The 20,431-nt window shown below is 40.1% G+C and overlaps 1 protein-coding gene across 1 annotated transcript in view; it reads left to right on the forward strand.

Annotated features, from left to right (window-relative positions):
• The window catches only part of IBTK (inhibitor of Bruton tyrosine kinase), a 1,862,448-nt gene that overhangs the window by 542,653 nt on the left and 1,299,364 nt on the right, over positions 1-20,431 (forward strand). The window contains exon 9 of the mRNA XM_044074098.1: positions 14,934-15,057. Coding sequence (XP_043930033.1) covers positions 14,934-15,057 — 124 coding nt within the window. The remainder of the gene's footprint in view (positions 1-14,933; positions 15,058-20,431) is intronic.

Here is a 20,431-nt window from a genome sequence, read left to right on the forward strand (position 1 = left end):
GACAGCCACTACCAATTCCGAGCGCTTCCATTTGGTCTCACTACAGCAGCCAGTGTGTTCACCCAAGTGCATAACAGTAGTTGCAGCTTACGTCAGACTGCAGGGATTCCACACATTTCCTTGTCTGGGCAACTTTCTCCTAGTCATACCAAACTGACATCTACTGATCCAGGCCAGGAACTTTCTCCTGCAATTGGCACCAACCTTAGGGGTCACTGTAAATCTTCAAAAGTCGCAATTACAACCGGTACAAACCATAGATTTTTTAGGAGCTGGTTTGGACACAAACAAAACCCTGGCTTATCTCCTGACAGACAGGATTCTTTCGATAAGGACGCATGTAAGACAAATGCTAGCTATTCCAGTTCCTCCAGTAAATGTTGTCCTCAGGGCTTTGGGCTCTATGGCTGCAACAGTAACACTACTACCAACAGCTTGCTTGCACATGACTTCTTCAGTGGACATTGTCAGTTTATTGGTCCCTTCTGCACCAACCCCTGAATCATCCTTTAAAATTGTCGCGGGTGTGCAGAAATTCTCTTTGTGGTGTCTTTAGGATTCAGAAGTCGCACAAGGTCGACCTTTTATTCTCCCCACTCCCTTCGTCATGCTGACCATGGATGCCTCCCAGTTGGGGGAAGGGCATTACCTGAGACGGACAATTCAAGGTGCATGGACTCCCCAGGAGACCAACCTGCAGATCAGCATTCTAGAGATGAGCGCAGTGCTTCTGTCATTGCAAGCACTCTACTCCCTTCCTCTAGGGATATTTGTGATTCCAACCGACAACATATCAGGTGTGTGGTTTATCAACAAACAAGATGAGACCAGGTCTTACCCATTATGTTGAGAAGCAGTGAGTGTGTGGCAATGGGCTGTCTCTACCAACCGCTTTCTCATTGCAATGCACATTCCAGGGGAGCACAACATAGTGATGGACAGGCTCGTCAGAGTCTTATTGATGCCCCACGATTGGTATCTGAATCAGTCAGTGGCAAACAGAATTTTCTTCAAATGCAGTCAATCTTGCTGTGACCTCTTCGCTTCTGCCCTCAACAACAAATGCAGCAGGTACTTTGCCATGATCCCTCCACAGGGATAGTCACCAACAGATGCTCTAGTCAATGCTTGGCTCCCTGGTCTACTTTATGCATGCTCACCTGTTCTGATCCCCACATTTCTTCAGAAAGCAAGCAGGTTGAAGAGCAAAATGATCCTCATTGCTCCCCAAGTCTGGTTCACTTTCCTGTGGTCTCTTCTGATTTTCCTGCCGTGGATGGTGGAACCCTTTCCAGTTCTTCTGTATCACCCCTCAGTGCAACTCCATTTGGATTGCCCCAACTTGAAATTAACCTCATGGTTTCTGCAGTTGCGGTGATGGCTAGGCATTCCAGGCTTTATGCTCCAGATCAGAAGATTTTGATTTCTTCCCATAAGACCTCTACCAGGAAAATTTATAAAAGTAAGTTGAAAAGGTTTTCTATATGGGCCCAACAGCACCAAATTGACCCACACATGGCAAATTCCGACAGTTTTGGACTTGTTATCTGGTCTATTTCATTCTGGGGTCAATTTTTCTACCGTCAGAGTTGAGTTGGCAGCCATCTCCAACTTCCATATTGGAGAAAATTCTGGATCCTTAGCTTCTTCTAGGCTTTACAAAGTTTTTCTCAGAGGTATGTTTCTACTTTGTCCATCTATCAAAGACCCTACTCCTCTGTGAGACCTCACTGTGGTTCTACAAGCACTGATCTCTTGCCTCCCTTTGAACTGGCTGCAAAGGCATATTTAAAATTTTTGTCCTGGAAAACAGCTATTTTAGTGGCCATTACTTCCACCAAAAGGGTATTGGAGCTTCGAGCCTTATCTTTCAATTTTCCCTACCTTGTCTTTCATAAAGACAGATTTACTCTACGTACTGATCCCTCTTTCTTACCCAGGGTCGCTACAATAAATACTGTTAATCAGTCCATCAACCTCCCTGTGTTCTTCACAAATTTCCAGAATAAGGGAGAATACACCTTTTGGATGTTCATAGACAATTGTGCTTCTGTCTGGGTAGAGCAAAATCTTTCAGAAAATCTGACCAACTGGTTGTGGCTTTGTCAGATACTTTCTGACCCTCAGGTTGTAATTTACAAAATAGTTTAAGTGTGCACTGCTGACCTCGTTTAACTGTTTTGGTACCACTGAATCCTGCAAGGATTTATCATTAGTGTCTACAGTTTTCTTGGATAAATGGTAAGAATAGATCTGAAGTAGTTAACTTCATTTTATCTGCAACCTGTGGGTATATGGATCCATATCGGATCCGAGCCGGCAACTTTTTTCTAGCGTCCTGTCCAAGCTCCGAGCTCCTCCCCTTACCCATAATGCCCTACCATCTCCTATCTTCCCTCCGATCTCGTTTGCCGCGCCAGTAGTGTGCATCGTGGTCTCCTTTGCTGTGAGCTAAAAAAGGGATAGTAAGTGGAAACTTTTGTTTATATCTAGTGTGCTTGTGTAGGATTACCTTTCCTCCCCTTCTGTAGTAACGCGTTGGTCATTAGTGTAAAAAAAAAAAGTTTTGTTGGTAGTAGAATAGTTCTCAGGCCTGCCCTTCCCCTACCTGAGTGTGTGTGTTTTTTTGTGGGTAGGTAGTACCTTTACCTTTGAGTGCAGGACTATGGCTGTTCAGCCAAAGCCTGTATTCAAAAAATGTACAGAGTGTGGCCATAAGCTTTGCCCTGCTGATGGTCACACTCTGTGTGTGATATGTCTAGGAGTGGCACATTTTTCCACCCAGTGTGCTATCTGTTCAGTCTTCAACCCCAGGGCCCTTAGGGATCGTAAGGCCAAGCTAGTTACCAAAGGCCTTCTCCCAGTTGCCATGCTGGATTCTGCCTCTACCTCTGTCTCTAGTACACCTCCCCAGACAGGGACTCAACCTCCCTCTTCATCTGGCGATGGGTCCTCTAAGGACAGATCTTCAGTCAGCGAGGCTGACAAAGATAAAGAGAAGGAAAAGGAAAGATGCAGAGAAGAAAGGGAGAAAAAGACAGGCATCGCAAGAGATCCCCAGGCAGGGAGCTCTTTCTCAGCCCTCCATCCAAGACCATGAGGCCTGTTTCTCTTCGGCTCTGGTCACCGCATTTCTCACCAGAGCCATTGGAACTTTCGGACCTGAGGCTCTCCACCCCTCTGCACAGACCAGCCAGATCCAAGTCGGTGGCCTCTTCGAGGTCGACCCGGAGCCTATCAGAAATGGATATGGACAGGATGATGTGGAGATTTCTTCAGACCCAAATTCAGATGGGAGTCTTGCCAGGTCCCACTCCCTCTGGAGGGGTGACCTCCATGCCTCTTTCCTGCCCCATCTCTCCTTCCCCAATCCGTGCTTCGGCTTCGGGGCTTTTGGATCTGAGGTTCTTCGGAGCTAGTAGCTTGGCGCCGACGGTTCCTCCAACCTCGACCCCGGCTGTTACCTTGAGTTCCTCGGATCTGACCTGCTCGGATCCGAGTGACTCTCGGAGCCGCGGACAGGGAGTCTGACCCGGGGGAATAGATTATTCGGCTCCGACCCTTTCGGCCCCGACCCATTCCCTCGGACCTCAGGCTCCCCTGTCTTGGCTTCGGATCCAGGGAGGACTTCTCCTTTGGCCTTCAAAGTGGTGGAGAGGGTTCTCTCCCAGGGATTGAGACCCCAGTCCATTCCCTCGGATACCACCCAGGCCCCCCTGGATTTGGCGATGACTCCCTTCATCTTCTCTCAGGGACAGCCCATGCCAGAGGATCCCCAGGTCACTCCCCCGAGTCCCTCACCACTGACACTGACTTAGATGAAGGAGAAGGTTCCCCCAGGTCACCTCCCAAAGACGTGTCCTTTGGAGAAATTATGGAAATCCTCCACCAGAGGGAAGGTTGGTCAGCCCCAAAACCTTCTGGGGATGAGTTGGTGTTCCTGGAGGCCTTTGGCACGGGCCCATCTACTTCCTGGGTATCCACACCAGCAGACCTCTTGGTGGACCTCATCTCCACGAGGGCATGGAAGGAGCCTGACACCATAGAGCCCATCCCCAAACGTCCTGACAAGGTCTTATCTCCTCCTTCGGATAGACAATCCTGGTCGAAAGGTGTCCCAGTTGATGCTATATTGGTCGCAGCGGCCACAAAGAAGGAACTAACACAGGAGAGTTCCTTAGTCCACCCTCCAAACAAGGAGTCCAGGTCGGTGGATAGGTTTGGGATGCGCGTATACTCTTCAGCGACCTTTTCTATCCATGCGCTGAATTATTTGGCACATGTGATTCGACTTCAGCGAGGCTTGCTTCGGAATTCGCTGAGTTGCCCCCAGAGTCTTTATCACTGCAGGACAAACAGCTCTTTTCGGCAAAAATGTCTACTCTGAAGTCGGTCTCAAATACATCTATGCGGCTACTTTCCTGTTCCGTGGAAGGAGCAGCTAGAGCGGCTGGGACAGGCATAGCCATGAGGCGTCATGCCTTGCTCAGATTGTGTCAGTTCGCAGACCTTTTCACGGCGTCGTTTATCAACGCTCCCTACGATGGCTCTTCCCTCTTTGGGAAGACAGTATGTGACACACAGGTCCAGAGCGAAAAGGATGGAAAGACCTTGTCTACCGTCGGAGTCCGCTTCTCTAACCCTCAGCGGTCCTTCTCTAGGAATCAGAGGGCAGAAGAAGATGTGGCTCCATAAATCTCAGTTTTCCTGGGATTCTCAGGGCAGCTATTCCCCCAGAGGTGAAGGAGGACAAGATCGACGTCGACCCAGAGGTAGAGGGGGTCCCAGGAATTTCGGGTCTAGGGAACCCTTTTCTGATAAACCCGGTCAGCAGCCCTGAGAGGTTGCCCGACTGTCCTACTCTGGAGGCAGTCCGGGGACGATTGTCCTTACACCCAGCGGCATGGGAGTCCATTACGACAGATCGCTGAGTTCTTCAGATAATATCCAGAGGTTACTCTGTTCCTTTCATTGCCCCTCCAAATATTACAAAACACCTCCTGGATGTTCCACCCGATCTCAGGGAGGCCGCAGCTCTAGAGGTTTCAAAGCTGCTCATCAAAAGAGCCATCGAAAAGGTTCCCCCCAGTCAGTCCGGATTAGGCGTCTACTCAAGGTTCTTTTTGGTAAAAAAAAGACAGGGGACCTCAGGCCCATTCTAGACCTGTCAACATTAAACCTGTCTGTGGCAAAACAGAAATTCCGGATGGTCACTCTACACTCCATTCTACCTTATCTCCGAGAGTGCGACTAGAAGTGCTCGTTAGACCTTCAGGATGCTTACTACCATATCAAAATACACAGAAGCTCCAGGAGGTTTCTGCGCTTCCGGCTGGGCGCCAGTCACTTTCAGTTCAGGGCCCTACCCTTTGGTCTCACCACAGCTCCCAGGATGTTCACCAAGGTTATGGCAGTTGTAGTGTCCCACCTGAGGCTTCAGAGTATTCAGGTGTTTCCTTACCTGGACGACTGGTTCTTCGCTGCGCACAACAAGCATCACTTGTGTCTGGCCCAAGATTATTTCATTCGGTTAGCAGACTTACTGGGAATTACAGTCAATATTCACAAATCCCATTTGCAACCAGTACAAATTCTAGACTTCATTGGGGCGCGGTTAGACACTTTGCAGATGAAGGTATTCCTAATTCCAGACAGGATTCTACATTTCAGGGGCCACATAGCTCAAGTAGCGAACTCCCAGTCTTCAAAGGCGAGCGAGGTTCTCTGGGCTCTGGGCTCCATGGCTGCCACCATATCTATTCTCCCGTATGCACGCCTTCACATGCGTGTTCTTCAATGGACTCTGGCTGTCCAGTGGTCTTGGCTAGACCTACCCATGGAATTTCCAATCAAGATCAGTCACGTCTGCAGGACATCTCTTCTTTGGTAGTTAATGTCACCGGAGATATCAACAGGATGCCCATTTGCATCACCCCCAGTCCAAACCACAGTGACCACAGATGCCTCCCAACTCGGGTGGAGGGGACACTGTTTGGGAAGGACAGTCCAAGGCACGTGGTCCCAGACAGAGACAAATTTGCATATAAATGTTCTAGAGATGAGGGCAGTGCTTTTAGCGTTGAAAGCCCTTCACACAGTCCTCCCTCTTGAATTGATTGCAATTCAGTCAGACAACATGTCGGTCGTCTGGTATATCAACAAGCAGGGGGGAACCAGGTCCTACCCTCTATGTCGCGAGGCCATGAGAGTGTGGGAATGGGTGATTTCCACTGGTCGGTGTCTGATAGCAACGCACATCCCGGGGCGCTCCAACATTTTAGCAGACAGATTGAGCCGGGCCATTCTGATGCCCTACGAGTGGTCTCTGAAACGGTCAGTAACAGAGGAGAATTTCCTGGCATGTGGTCAGCCTTGCTGCGATCTCTTCGTATCTCCTTCCAACACGAAGTGCAGCGAGTTCTTCACTCTGATTCCCTCACCACGGGAAGTCCCCAGAGACGCTCTAGTCCATGCTTGGCCCCCTGGACTTCTGTATGCTTATCCTCCATTGCCACTCATTCCGAAGTTTCTTCAGAAAGCTTGCCAACTACGGTGCAAAGTGATCCTCATTGTCCCGTTCTGGCCTCATCGGGTTTGGTTCCCATTCCTTTGGTCTCATCTATTAGCTCCCCCGTGGGTTCTGGATCCCTGCCCGGATCTAATTTCCCATCCGTCGGTGACACGTCCACCTGATCCGGGCAGCCTCAAGCTAACAGCTTGGTTGCTCCAGTTCTGTTAATCGCCAGGACTCCCGGTCTTTCATCCCAGGTCAAATCGATTCTAGTGGCCTCTCTTAAAGATTCCACTAGAAAACTATATTGCAGTAAATGGAAGCACTTTTCCATTTGGGCTTCACATAGAGAAATAGATCCCTTTACAGCTCCTGTTCCAGCAGTGTTGGACTTCCTGTCTAGTATCTTTCAGCAAGGAGCTAGTTCCTCCACAGTGAAAGTACAAAGCCTCCTCTAGGCTGTATAAGGCTTTTCTCAAAGGTACTTTTCTACTATGGCCTCCTGTCAAGGATTCTGTACCTCCTTGGGACCTTACTTTTGTTTTACAGGCATTGGTAACCCCTCCTTTTGAACCCGCAGCTTCGGTGGACTTTTTGTCCTGGAAGACAGCTTTCCTAGTAGCCATCACTTTGGCTAGGAGAGGTTCTGAGCTTCAAGCTCTGTTTGCCGTGCCTCCCTATTTGGTCTTCCATAAGGATAGGGTCTCCCTCCGTACTAACCCTTCCTTCTTACCTAAAGTGGCATCTGAAGCAAACATAAACCAGTCCATTAATCTGCCCGTTTTCTTTCCCATTTGTTGGATGTTCATAGACAACTTCGTTTTTATCTTCATAGAACAAAGTCTTTCTGCAAGACTGACCAATTGTTTGTTTCTTTTTCCAAAGCATTTATGGGAAAAGCTATTTCTAAAGTTTCTTTAGCCAGATGGATAACTCTTTGCATTTCACATGCTTACAAAGCAAAAGGTTTATCACCTCCTGCTATAGTTAAGGCTCACTCTACACGGCCCATGGCGACTTCTGCTGCTTTTTGGTCCAGGGTACCTATGGACGATATTTGCGCAGCAGCGACATGGGCCAATTCAAATACCTTCATTTCCCATTACAAATTGGATCTGATTTCGAGGGGTAGAGCATCCTTTGGCTGTGCGGTGCTCAGGAATATCCTTCCATAAGGGCCTCCCAGGATCGGAGTAGCTGGGGACTCTGCCCCACAGGTTGCAGATAAAATAAAGTTAACTACTTCAGATAAAGAAGTTATGTACTCACCGTAATGTTCCATCTGAGTAGTTATACTTCATTTTTCTGCAACATTCCCTCCCTCCCTCCATCCCCCAGACCTTATCCTGTTTTCAGGTTGGTTATTGGGTTGAGCTGCATATATATTGTTAGTTGCAGCAAACTCGATCTGAGGGAAGATAGGAGATGGTAGGGCATTATGGGTAAGGGGAGGAGCTTGGAGCAGATGCTAGAAAAAAGTTGCCGGCTCGGATCCGATACGGATCCGTATACCCACATGTTGCAGAAAAATTAAGTATAACTACTCAGATGGAACGTTCTGGTGAGTACATAACTTCTTTTTACTGCATAAAACTATCATCAGTGATATTTAACTGATCTTTACCATACTGTTTTATGGCATGCAGTACTGTCTTTAGTTCAGCTCACTGAGCTGGCCTGCAATCTGATAACTTAATTACACAAGTTGGTGTCTCTGGTGTGCTCTGGCCAACTGCAGTTTCTGCATGAAATATATAAAATTGTGAACCATTTTACATGTACATTTATTACTAGAATTGAATTGATCTGATTCTGCAATTACTTGTCTATCCTTTACAAGTATGCAAAGTGTTTTCATGTAGTAAAATTACATTGCATTCTTTTCCTGACATGAGATTTTAATCTATGAAAGCATTTCACAGGATACACTTTTGAATCTTTCCACCCATCCAGTTCCTGATAATTTTGAGTCATTCTCTGAGTGTATTACGAACATTATCACCAATGCTATCCAACAAGGTTTTGGACAAAAAGCCGGGCTTAGTTATGTTTTAAATTGTGTTTCCAATGCTACTGGGTATGCTCAAAGTAGTTTGTATCATGGAGACATTTCTGAGGCTATTCGAGTTCAGCAGACTGAAAATACAGTCGTCCCAAGCAGCGTTTTGGAACATATTCTACAGGCAGGAAAAAATCAGTTTGGGGACATAGAAGAATTAGAAAATATGCCTGTAAGTACAGATAATGTTTCAAATTCTGTAGTCGAGCAAAACGCTTGCAAGAAAACCATTTATGACTTTGAAAAACTAACGTTAAAATATGTCATGTTAGATGTTGAAATTTGTTATCTCTCAGAATGCATTAAACGCAAGTGTGTTCCCCAAGGTTTAAGGACAAACAAATTTCCAAACTGTGTTTCCTTTGGGGACAATCTTTATCACAGTCTTGTTGATTTATTCCATGATTTTGGCATTAATTTAATGTGTGTTTTGGTAGAACATTATCACAAACAGTTCGAAGATGTCAGAAACAACATGAGTACAGCAAATGAGCATATTAAGAACTTGTTTTTCATTAAATGAGAATTTGTTTTGTGGTATAGCAGCCAAGGCTCATAGATATAGAGGTACAATAGTAGCAAGAAAGCAAAAGAAATTACACCGTGATATTTTTGCTTATAAAAACAAAACTGAATATAATGTAAAAGACAATAATGAACTGTCTAACCAAAATGTCAATTTAAATGCTGTGAAAGATACTAATGGACATAATTTGTCTTTGCGTTTAAATTCTGATGGTGTAGTTAATAACAACAATGCAAGTGAACTAAATAATGTTATGAATAATCAAAATTTTACAAATGCTACTAATGTTCCCTTGCCAGATGTGGAAGTTTCTAATACCACTATTGATTCACATGTTACAGAAGGTGCTGGTAGTTCTAAAAGTTGGGGCCCTTTTTTGGTGGATCAACAAGGGAACAAAAGGGGGGGACCTACTTGGTCCATAGTAGTACAGAACAAAGGAAAGGGGAGGGGAAGGAACAGAAAGAAATGGTAGTTAGACCTGAAACTATGTTTTATGACACAGAATTTTTAAATCTGTCTAAAGAAGTTTTGTCACATTCTGTTATTGACCTTTTGAAAAAAGGTTTTTCTTTCATTCCTGGAAATACTATGAATTTAGCCAGAGTAATTGTAGATTTCAGACTTGCTTTAAGAAAATGAAATTTAAAATATATCATGTAAGATGTTAACTGTGATTTATACACTAAAGGTCCTAGCAAAATAAGTACATTCAGTCCACCTTTATTAGGAACACTCCCAAGTTTTTCAGAATCTCTGTGAAACAGGGTTCAGAAATGTGAAAGTGGACAAAAATATTGGTAATTTAAGTGACTTGGAAATTCAGGCATTGAAGGCTTTATGTGGTAACAAACAACTGAGGGTTATAGAGCAGATAAAAGTGGTAAGATAGTAATTATGAACCAAATTGATTACATTAGATCTATAGAAGACATGCTGAAAAATGAAGTGACATAAAAAAGTGGATATTGCATGTATTAAGGCAAGTTATTTATGACTGGATACATGTTTATTTGATATGTACTGTCAGGAGGAATTAGACCATGAAAGTTACATCTATCTACAAGTGGAACATCCTAAGATTCCAATTTTTTTTGGTATTCCAAAAATACAAAAAAAAAACAGTATTAACCCTCCCTTTAAGCCTATAATATCTGCAGCCAAGTCAAAAACAGAAACCCTTTTCATTTGGCTGGATTATATTCTAAATTCCATTATGCAAGCCTCAAAATTTTACCTCAAAGACTCCTGGCACTTATTAGAGTTGCTAAGAGATTTGGATTTACAAAGTGAATCTTTTTGCTTCGCTGCTTTAGATGTGGCTTCTCTTTATACCTGTATAGACCAAGAAACCGGTATAGATTGTCAGAGAATATTTGACTACTAATAATGTACTTGATAACATCAGGATAAATACAGTATGCACCCTAATGGAGCTTATACTACACAATATTTTTTTTAGGTTTAATAATCAATTGTACAAGCAGACATCCGGGGTAGCAATGGGGGCAAGAGAGGCCCCAGTATTTGCCAATCTTGTGATGGCAAATTGGGAAAACAAATTTATTATCAACAATATGTTTGATAAAAATATTATTCTTTATCGTTATATTGACAACTTGTTTTTCCTGTGGAGAGGCACTCTTGAAGAATTTGATGATTTTGTGCTGTATCTCAGTAGTACTACAGAGTTCTTGAAGTTCACTAAAGGTGGATGTTCTTCGTGTTTCACTGTTGCAGTCATTACACTTGGGATTATCCTTCTGTCAGGCTACCCTCAGTCGGCCAGAATTCCAAAGTCTAGGTCCAGCTTTGATATAAATATTATTTTTTATCGTTATATTGTCAATTTGTTTTTCCTATGGAGAGGCACTCTTGAAGAATTTGATGATTTTGTGTATCTCAGTAGTACTACAGAGTTCCTGAAGTTCACTAAAGGTGGTTATGGTCACAGCTTGAATTTTTTGGATATTAATTTGACCTATGACTTTGAGTCAAAGAGCTTCATTAGAAATATTTATAGAAAATCCATTTTTGTAAATCAGTATCTACATAAGGACAGTTTACATCCGCAGCATATGAAAAAAGGAGTTGTTAAGGAACAGCTGATAAGACTCAGTAGGCTTACATCAGTAGATACATTTTTTAGAGAAAGGGAAAACCTTAGGCTATTTTTTGAGGCAAGAGGATACGATAGGCTTTGGTTAAAACCTTTTGAAAATGAGGTTTTGGCTTTAAGAAAAAGGGTAAAGCCTGTCCCATTTTGTCAAGTAGAAATTCAGGAAATGTTGATCAAGTAATAGATAACAACACGATTTTTCCTGTGTTTTATTTTACCTATTACTAATGAAATGTGGTGCATTAAGGATATCATAGTGGATAATTGGAAAGTATTATTAGGTAACCAGCACTTTATGAAAGTAATAGGCATGCATCCAAATTTTACATTCAAAAGAACTTGTAACATCAAAAGTTTATTGGCGTGTGGAGTAAATATGAGTAAAGATAACAACAGTAGTCTTATTATTACTAAAGGGACTTATGCTTGTAATAATTATAGGCAATGTAGGTACATTAGCAACTCTTCATCTGTGTATTTCAACTACATGAAAAGAACTTACTGGTGTAAAAGTTATTACACTTGTAATAGTGAGATGGTTGTTTATGTTGCTCAGTGCCTTTCATGTCCTAGTTACTATATTGGAATGACCACGAGATGTTTAAAAAAGAATTGGTCAACATCTTTTACCCATAAGGAAAAAAGAACAAACTAATGCAATAGCAAGGCGTTCCCCTAGTGTGTTCTGATTTTAAGAAATTTGTCTTTACTGTTTTAGACAGTGTTAAACAAATAGCCTGTATGGGAGATTATAAAACACTTTTAGAATGTAAAGAGTCCCTATGGCAACTTCATTTTGGGGCAGATAAAAAGCCAGGTCTGAACGAAACCATCAATATAAAGTGTTTTTTGTTGATGGAATAACAGTTGGTTTCACATATACATACAAACATGTTTGTATATGTGATTATTTATTATTTATTTTCTATTACTTTTTTAATTCAATGTAATATTTAAATGTTAAATATGTTTGGATATTTTTATATGTATACATTCTTTTTTTATATATTTTTAAGCATATAATGAGTTTGTATTAGAATGTGAGTTAAGTGATTAATGATATGATTTGACATGTGACAAGCATTTTTGTTATAAATTATTGTGTGAGAGTATTTTTGAAGAAGTTCACAAAGAATAAAAGTGAATGAAAGCGCTAGTTGCTAGTGTCCGTGTTTTACTAGTACCAGTGGAAAAGACTATTTTCTTTGTTTTAAGATTTAAATCTGTGGCTTCAGTGCCACACAATATTCATGCTGTACTCTTTTCTTATATGGGATTTAAACTTTTGATTGTACTTTCACTTTTAAAAATGTAACATTGACTGTAAATTCTACATTAATTTAACGCCATTTAATATCTCCAAATGCTTTTCTATCTGTATCAAGATATTATTTATGCATTACAACACATTATTACCATAATTCAAAGGTCTTAATGTCTGCTGAAACAAAACAATAACACAAAATTAATTTCCCAGTTCTGTAACTGTAAATAATTTATTCTGCAAATTAAATTTGACTGTAATTTCTGGTGTTACATATACAAGTGCTTCTAGAATGGTAAACATGTATACCAATTTTAAATTGTGTACTAGCCTGGAACGGTTACCTTTTTTTCTTACAACAATAAAAGTGAATTGAGAGATTAGAGGCCAGATTTTGAGCAGTTTAGTAAAGGAAACACCAGCATAAAAATACTGCTTTTCTGAGAATAAGATACTTTTTTGAAAATGTGGTAACTTGTCTGCCTGCACTTTAGCTAAGGCACCTGAACCAACATTTTTGTCTTTTGCCCATGAATCTGTGTATTTATATAGTAACTGATTTTTTATGTTTACATATCATCTTTTCAATCTAATGCACATAATTTCTTACAGGTATAATCTGTTTGCACTACTTTACAGTCTGTAGCATGTTATTTCTCCATAAAAACGTGTTACTGAAGTCTAAAACAACATCAACTTGGACAATATGCCCATACCTAGTACAGCACAGTCACACACAGTCACACTCGGAACTGCTCACTGTTGTAAATTTTGACCCTTTAAATTACATCAATGTTATAACTGCACTTGTGTCCTCTGGTAGAGGTTTGTTTGTAACTGAAATTGATGTGCATGTATTAATCAGTATATTGTTAAATAATTCCTTCCCTATAAACAATGAACTATACCATTTGTTATTTCTCTCTGTGTTAAACAATGAAAAATAAGTCATCTGATTTAGTGCTGGACTGCCGCACCCTTTGTAGATGTGCTGGAAATCCTTTTTCAAAAAACTAGTAACACTGATTTGTATGCATTTTTTCTTTATTTTGCCTCAAAAAATTAGTAACAACATTGATTTGAGCTATGCTGTGCATTTCTTTATTTTACTGTGGAGTCTGCGTATTTTTATGGTGGTGTTTACTTTATTAAACTGCTCAAAATCTGCACTCTAATCCCTCTTATCCCCCCCTCAGTGCAGTATTTGCTCTGGCTTTAGAAAACAATAAACTAGAATTTATTGCATTTAGAACATTTGTATTAGACATAATATGAACTTGAGACATTGCAAATGTTTGCTTTGTGTTTTGTGTCAATGCTAAATGGCTGCCAAGAAGTAATTACCAGAAAATGGTAATTGGAATCTAAATGAAATGCAAGTGAAGTACAGAATATTGTAAAGGAGATAAAAGAACTGGAGATGGGATCCTTGCAGAAAGGAAAGAGAAAATTACCTGCAAGAGAATGGAATCTGTGGGGAAAATACATGAAGAATAATGTTCAAGAAGAGTAACAAGGTTTAATGGAAGGAAGGAATTGAACATTTTATGTAATTCAGAGTGAATTAATGTTAGAGTTAACACATATAGTGCATGAAAAAATCACTCTGGTTTATTATTGTATATGTACCTTTGTCACGGTTTTAGATGCAATTTAATAAAGGTGTTTATGGGGAAAAAAGTCTCTCTCTCTCTCTCTCTCTCTCTCTAAAAAACTGAAGATTTTACAGGAACCTCTCTTCATTATGCCTTGCATCCTAAGATCTGAAATTTAGGATGAATGTCAGATGTCTTCCTAAGGTGCAGTCCCATATGTGATAAGTCATACTACTCAAACCTATACAGTTGTGGAGAATATGCTGACACGACTGCATTGTATTCCAATATTGCCCTTATACTTAATAAGATAACCGAAAAATTGGCATAAGTTTATTGAAATGGCATCCCATCTTTTGTTTTGCCATTTTACTCTGAAAACTCACTGACGTACTACTCCACTTCCTTTCCCATTTGATATGAAAGTTATTTGTCTATTTTTCAGCAGCCGTCATTTCCTGTTTTACTCCTTTTGACTCTAGTTTACAAGGTAAAACATTTATCTTTGAAGATGGTTCTAGCAGATTGAATACTTCATAGAGGTGCTTGGGTAGTTTAAATTAGTGTAAAGGAATACATTGTAGAACTAAAATTATATTTTCACTTTTTTAACTGAATGACCACTGATTGAAAAGAAATGTGTGTTTTGGCTGATTGAATTGCGAGATGAATAATGCAACACATTTGCCTTAATGTACCTGTTAGTATTTTCACTTACTGTAAATAAATTTAGTTATTCGATTTATTAATTAACGGAAGCAGAAGACACTGCATCAGACTGCTTTGAAAGTATCAGGTAATAAGTGGCAGTTCTTTGTAAAAATTATGCTGTTTACTTGTTTCATTTGATTTCTTGCAGACATCTTAATCTAAAGAAAGTACTTGTTTCTGGTGGCTTTCTTAATCACAAAGTCTGCCCCCAAGTTCTCAAAGAAGGAGGAGGACAGAACATTTCCGTTCTTATTTTGGATGAAGCTGGAAGGGTAAGTTGATCGTCTTTGAAGCATTTTGTACATTTATATGCATGGCATCTGGAACAGATGGATGCAGTAGAAATGGTTAGGGTTTTGATGCATTCTAATTTTTCGAAAGGTTTGCGTTTAGTATAGGAAGCAACCACTGCTGCTACTTGGTGTGTCTCATTATCTTCACAGGTACTCCGTCCAAATAAAAGACCAGTTTGCAAACATGATAATCTAGTGTGATTATGTGATAAAGCAAGACAGTTACAGAAATGCTGAACCAGATTTTAAAAGGATAGAGGTAGTCTAGTGAAAAGAACAGGTAGAAAAAATACTTAAGAGCTAGTAAGAGGGACAGGGTGAGCAGGAGTGGTGAGAGCTGAAGATAAGGGCTAGCAGGCTAAAGAAACGCTGCAGTGAACAATGAGGGAAAACTTCAGCTGGTAAGCCTGTTAAGTCTTAAAGGAAGGCAGAGGCTGATCATTGGATACTGATTAGTAATGTGGACAGTTTAATGTCATTGCTGAATACTGATTGCTTTAATCCTTGCCAAACCTTGTTTGAATAGGTTTGCGTTCTTTTGCTGACATAGGGTGCTGGTTAGGTTTTTCCACAGCTTGGAGTTGCATACCAGTAACGTGTCATCTTAGCACTCAAGTCTTAGGCACTGTTAGATGGAAATTGTTAGATAATCTGTAAGTCCTCGTTAACTCTGGTGGTAAGTACCATTTAAATAGTCCTGCTATTCTAGGCCATTTGCTTTTGAGCATTTTTTATGCCAGCAGCATATGCACAGTATGGCTAAGGCATTGAAGGCATAGCATTTAAAGGCTTTTACATTTAATCCATCGTGTTCTATGTTGTGATTTGTTGACATATCAGGCGATGTGTGCAATTTAAAGTTTCATGTAGGAGTTGGCAGAGACATCTGTAAAGGTGATTAAGCTAAACAGTCTAAGGATTAGCTCTTTTATTAATCTTAGGGGTTTGAAGGCTAAGATAGATCTTTAAGTTGCATAGTCATTTAAACATTTTGTTGATACTGTATGCTGCTGATGTACACTGTTTTGAGAAGGCACGTTTGGTGTCATTGTAGATTCTAAAGTTTGTATTCTATAACAGGCTAAATAGGAACTTCATCAGAGGTAGGGATACCTTGCTGTAATTTGCTGTCTGTATTTAGCTTATGTGGCATAATATCCTGGCTTTTTTCTTGTTTACACCCAAAACAAGGCTGTACTGACTAAGCCAAGATTAATAACTGTGTGAAAGTTTGGATGAGGAGCTTGATTGAAGTGCCCTGAACGTTAACAGCAGGTATGCTTGGTTGGAGTGCCCTTGCACAAGTTATAGTAGATGTACATGGTTGGAGTTTCCTTAAACAAATTACAGCAGGTGTGCTTATTTGCAGTATTTCCACATGGTCAGTAAAAGCTGAATAGCAGAGGATAGAGTAGTAGTCTGTGTGGAACAACTTGGACAACTTAGCAGGGTTCTGGGATGCTCCATTTCATTTGCTTGAGTTATGGATATTAAGTAGCTGAAGAATCATGAAGTCATTGCTTTGCTTACCTTAGTAGTAGCCAGTCTTTGCAACAGTAGCACATAATGCACTGTATTGCAAGCCTTTGGTAAAGTAAAAAAAAAAAAAAAGTACACACGTTGCTTTGATTGTGTTCAGTTTTTCTATTTTCCTTTAAGCTGGTCAGGGCAGGGCTGACACTGTGGTTGGTGCCACACACTACTCTGTATTTCAGTGTTAGACCTGAGAATGAAGGTTGTTTAGCTGTTTGTGAACTAGTCTGTATAGACTTTAGACCAGAATACTGAGTAATGTACTGTAGCAGTTGCTTGTAATTTGCCTTCTGTGTGGAGTCTGCATGTCCTCCCTGCGGTCGATTGGGCGTTCGAAAGACATGCCTTAAATGGGCGTGCCTTCATTGAAGGTTGGGCGTTGGGCTGGCAACTCGATACCATAAAAACCAGCTGCCAAGCATTAGCGGACCGGAGTTCCGCTGTGGTGACCCCTAACCGGGAAAAGCCGAAAGACAAACAACAACATATATTGTGGATGGAACCAGTGTAACCTCCTTTGAAAGTTTCATTCAACTGACTGCAGCACACAAACTCATTCATCATCCAGAAAAATTACTGTCCTACAAAACGTATTGATACCCTACTGTCCAGCAAGGGACCTCCATTCTAGTAACAAATTCTTATTTCTTACAAATAAGTCAAATAATCCCGCAAGAGACTCACTCTACTCCTACTGCTTTACTAAACTCTGGAATAGTATCCCCATGCAAATAAAACAGCCCAACAAACTCAGTAGTTTTAAACCACTGCTTAAACAGTATCTTAACCAATCCTGGTCCTGTATGTGCTCATCACAGGGTTAAAACTTTTTCACTGTACAATACTATCCAAATACTCTCCTTAAACAGAATATTCTTAACCTCTGACTGAAATGACAAAACAATTTTTATACATACAAAGTCCAAAAGTTAAAATGCAAACCAAGTAGTAAAAAAATATAAAGGAATCCAGGCCGCCGTTTAAGGCAATAGTAAACTTTTATAAAACAAACACAGATACAAAAATGAGCGCTTTCGTCTGGAAACTAGACTTCATCAGATAAAAGACACCTGCTACTCATTGCTTAAATACCATTCAGTTGATACATATCAATTAATATTAAAAGGAAAACACACTTAAATCACTCGTTAAAAAATAACACTTCACTGGATCCAGACAAGTTGAACCCAGGCAATGCATCCTGTACCTAAACAAGTACATAAAAAAACATAAAACACAATAATGAATGTGCCAACAATCATTTCATATTAATATAATTGTGTTGCAAGTAGAGTTAAAATATTTGCATATGTATTCTTATGTAAAACATCTCATATATATATATATATATATATAATTCAAATGAATGGACGTGTTAACATTTTATGAATACAAAAATTCTAATATTTTCTTCTTTAGATGTTAAAACAGGTTTGATTGTTACATATTTGTTTAAGCCAGGTGGAATAAAGGACTTAATCTAAGCTGCCATTTCAATTCTTTGTTAAGCAAAGCATTTTTAATGTCCCCACCTTTAAAGTTGCTTTTTACAGTAAGATCTATAATGCCAAATTTGAAACCATTAAAAGAATGGCATAGCAGAGAATGTTTAAACAGGGTGCTAGTCTCTTTATCAGTTCTTATATCATATTGATGCTCATACATTCTATCTTTAAATGCCCTCTCTATTTTACCTATGTAGAATGCATGGCATCCTACACACTTGGTCATGTATACAATCATCATGGTTTTGCAGTTTCCCTTAAGGAATCCAATGACAGTGTTTAAACCATTGTTTAGCCTGATCCATGCTTCTTTAAAGATGAGATGGCACAAACTACAATTACCACATGAGGTGGTTGCTTTGAAGATGCTAGTAGCCCCATCAACCTGTTCAAATATTCTTTTGAAGTTTTTACCCATTTTATAGGTAAAAAAAGGTTTTGTCCCTACCAAATCATACACCTCTTTGTTTGTTTTAAGTGTATTCCAATTGGCTCTAACTATATCAGTAAATGATTCTGAAAACACGTTGTATTCCATAACACAGGCCCCATAGAAGTTTTTTCCTTCCATTTTCCTTTTTGTTACCTTAGACAGAGTTTGCCCCAACAAAGCCTCATATTTAGTTCCCCAGCCTCTATATACTTCTTCTAATACTTCCTTTACCATCTCCACAGGGTACCCCCTTTCCAAAAATGTTTTTCCTAGAAATATGAACTCATTAATCAAGTCATTAAAGTCAGAAGCCATTCTTGCTACTCTTACAGCTTGACCTTTAATAAGACTTCTTTTTTGTGCCTGAGGATGATAGCTAGTATAGTGCAAATAGCTGTTGCACCAAGTATTTTTACGATAAATTTTTGATTTGAATCCATTAGATGTTTTTATAATTGTAGTATCAAGATAGTTTATACTATTTTCATTCCATGTGTGAAAAAGGGGGTACTACTGTTAAGATAATCCATAAATTGTTCCAAAGTGTCTTTGGTTCCATCCCACAATATAAAAATATCGTCAATATAAGGTAAAGCCTTATATTCTTGTGGAAGGAACTATGAAATACATACCTATTTTCCCATTCGAGCAATACTAGGTTGGCATAAACGGGGGCACATGCTGCCAGAATTTTTTAGTACCAAGAAGGTCAGAGAGACTAGCAAACAAGATCAGGTATCCCTCAGACCCAGGCCACACATCCGATACATATGGGATGAATTACGGGTGGAAGAAGGTAGTGAGGAAGGGGAAATAATAGTAGTTGACGACACAGAAGGTATTCTTAGTGAATATAGGGGCTGTAAAATTTTTAATTACACAGCAACTACTTTGACCAAGGAACATTTTGCTCTTTTTTTCTAAGGGATTTAAATTTGTTAAATCAAACTATGGGGATGTAGCTGACCTTTTAATAGACTTTAAACTATATCTAAGAAAGTTGAACTTAAATATTTTGTTCAGTAACAAAAAAGATAATAACAGTAATGTTTCTTCTGAGTTGGTGAGAAGTAGTACATACAACCCACCCCTCCATCCGGTTTTATCAATGTTTGAAAAAATAGTTATAGAGGAAATATATGAGGAATAAACAAGTAACAATGGAAGGCAGGACATTCTAATTTGATGACTGATGAATTGAACTTATATGATTTACAAGCTCAAGGAACTTGTCGCATTATTAAACCTGATGGGGGGGGGGGTTGTATTTTTCGGTGTAGAGGAATACAATAATGCTATTATGAATATTTTACTTGACACCTCCACATTTTCACCAGTATAGCGTATAGGAGAATCTTTTCATTACTGGAGGAATATTTATTGGACAACAGGATAGATGGCAAAACCTACAATTACTTAAGACAGACTTACCCTACCATTCCGAACAGTTTTGGCATGCCCAAAATTCACAAATCTATTAGAGAGCCACCTTTCAGACCCATAGTGTCAGCAAAAAATGCAAAGACTCATCCTCTTGTAGTCTGTGTTGACAACTTGACAACTGTACTGAAGAAATTGTGGTTAAAACAGCACATCTTTTAAAAGATTCTTGGGAATTTCTAAGTAAATTAACTAAAGACATATGGACCGAAAGTTGTAGCTTCCTGACCATAGATGTCAAAGATCTCTTTACTAGTATACCCAGGATCAAAGGACATGAATATTTTGGTGATAGTCTTCACAAATATTCTATTCTTCCCAAAGATAAAATTTCTTTAACTTTAGAACTCATGGCGGTGATATTAGATAATAATTATATAAACTTCCAGGGTGAATATTACCAACAAATGAGTGGTGTGGCAATGGGGGCAGCATGTGCCCC

Source organism: Protopterus annectens, chromosome 1.part1, assembly GCF_019279795.1.
Source record: "Protopterus annectens isolate FY-2018-M chromosome 1.part1, PAN1.0, whole genome shotgun sequence".
NCBI classification, from domain to species: Eukaryota; Metazoa; Chordata; order Ceratodontiformes; family Protopteridae; genus Protopterus; species Protopterus annectens.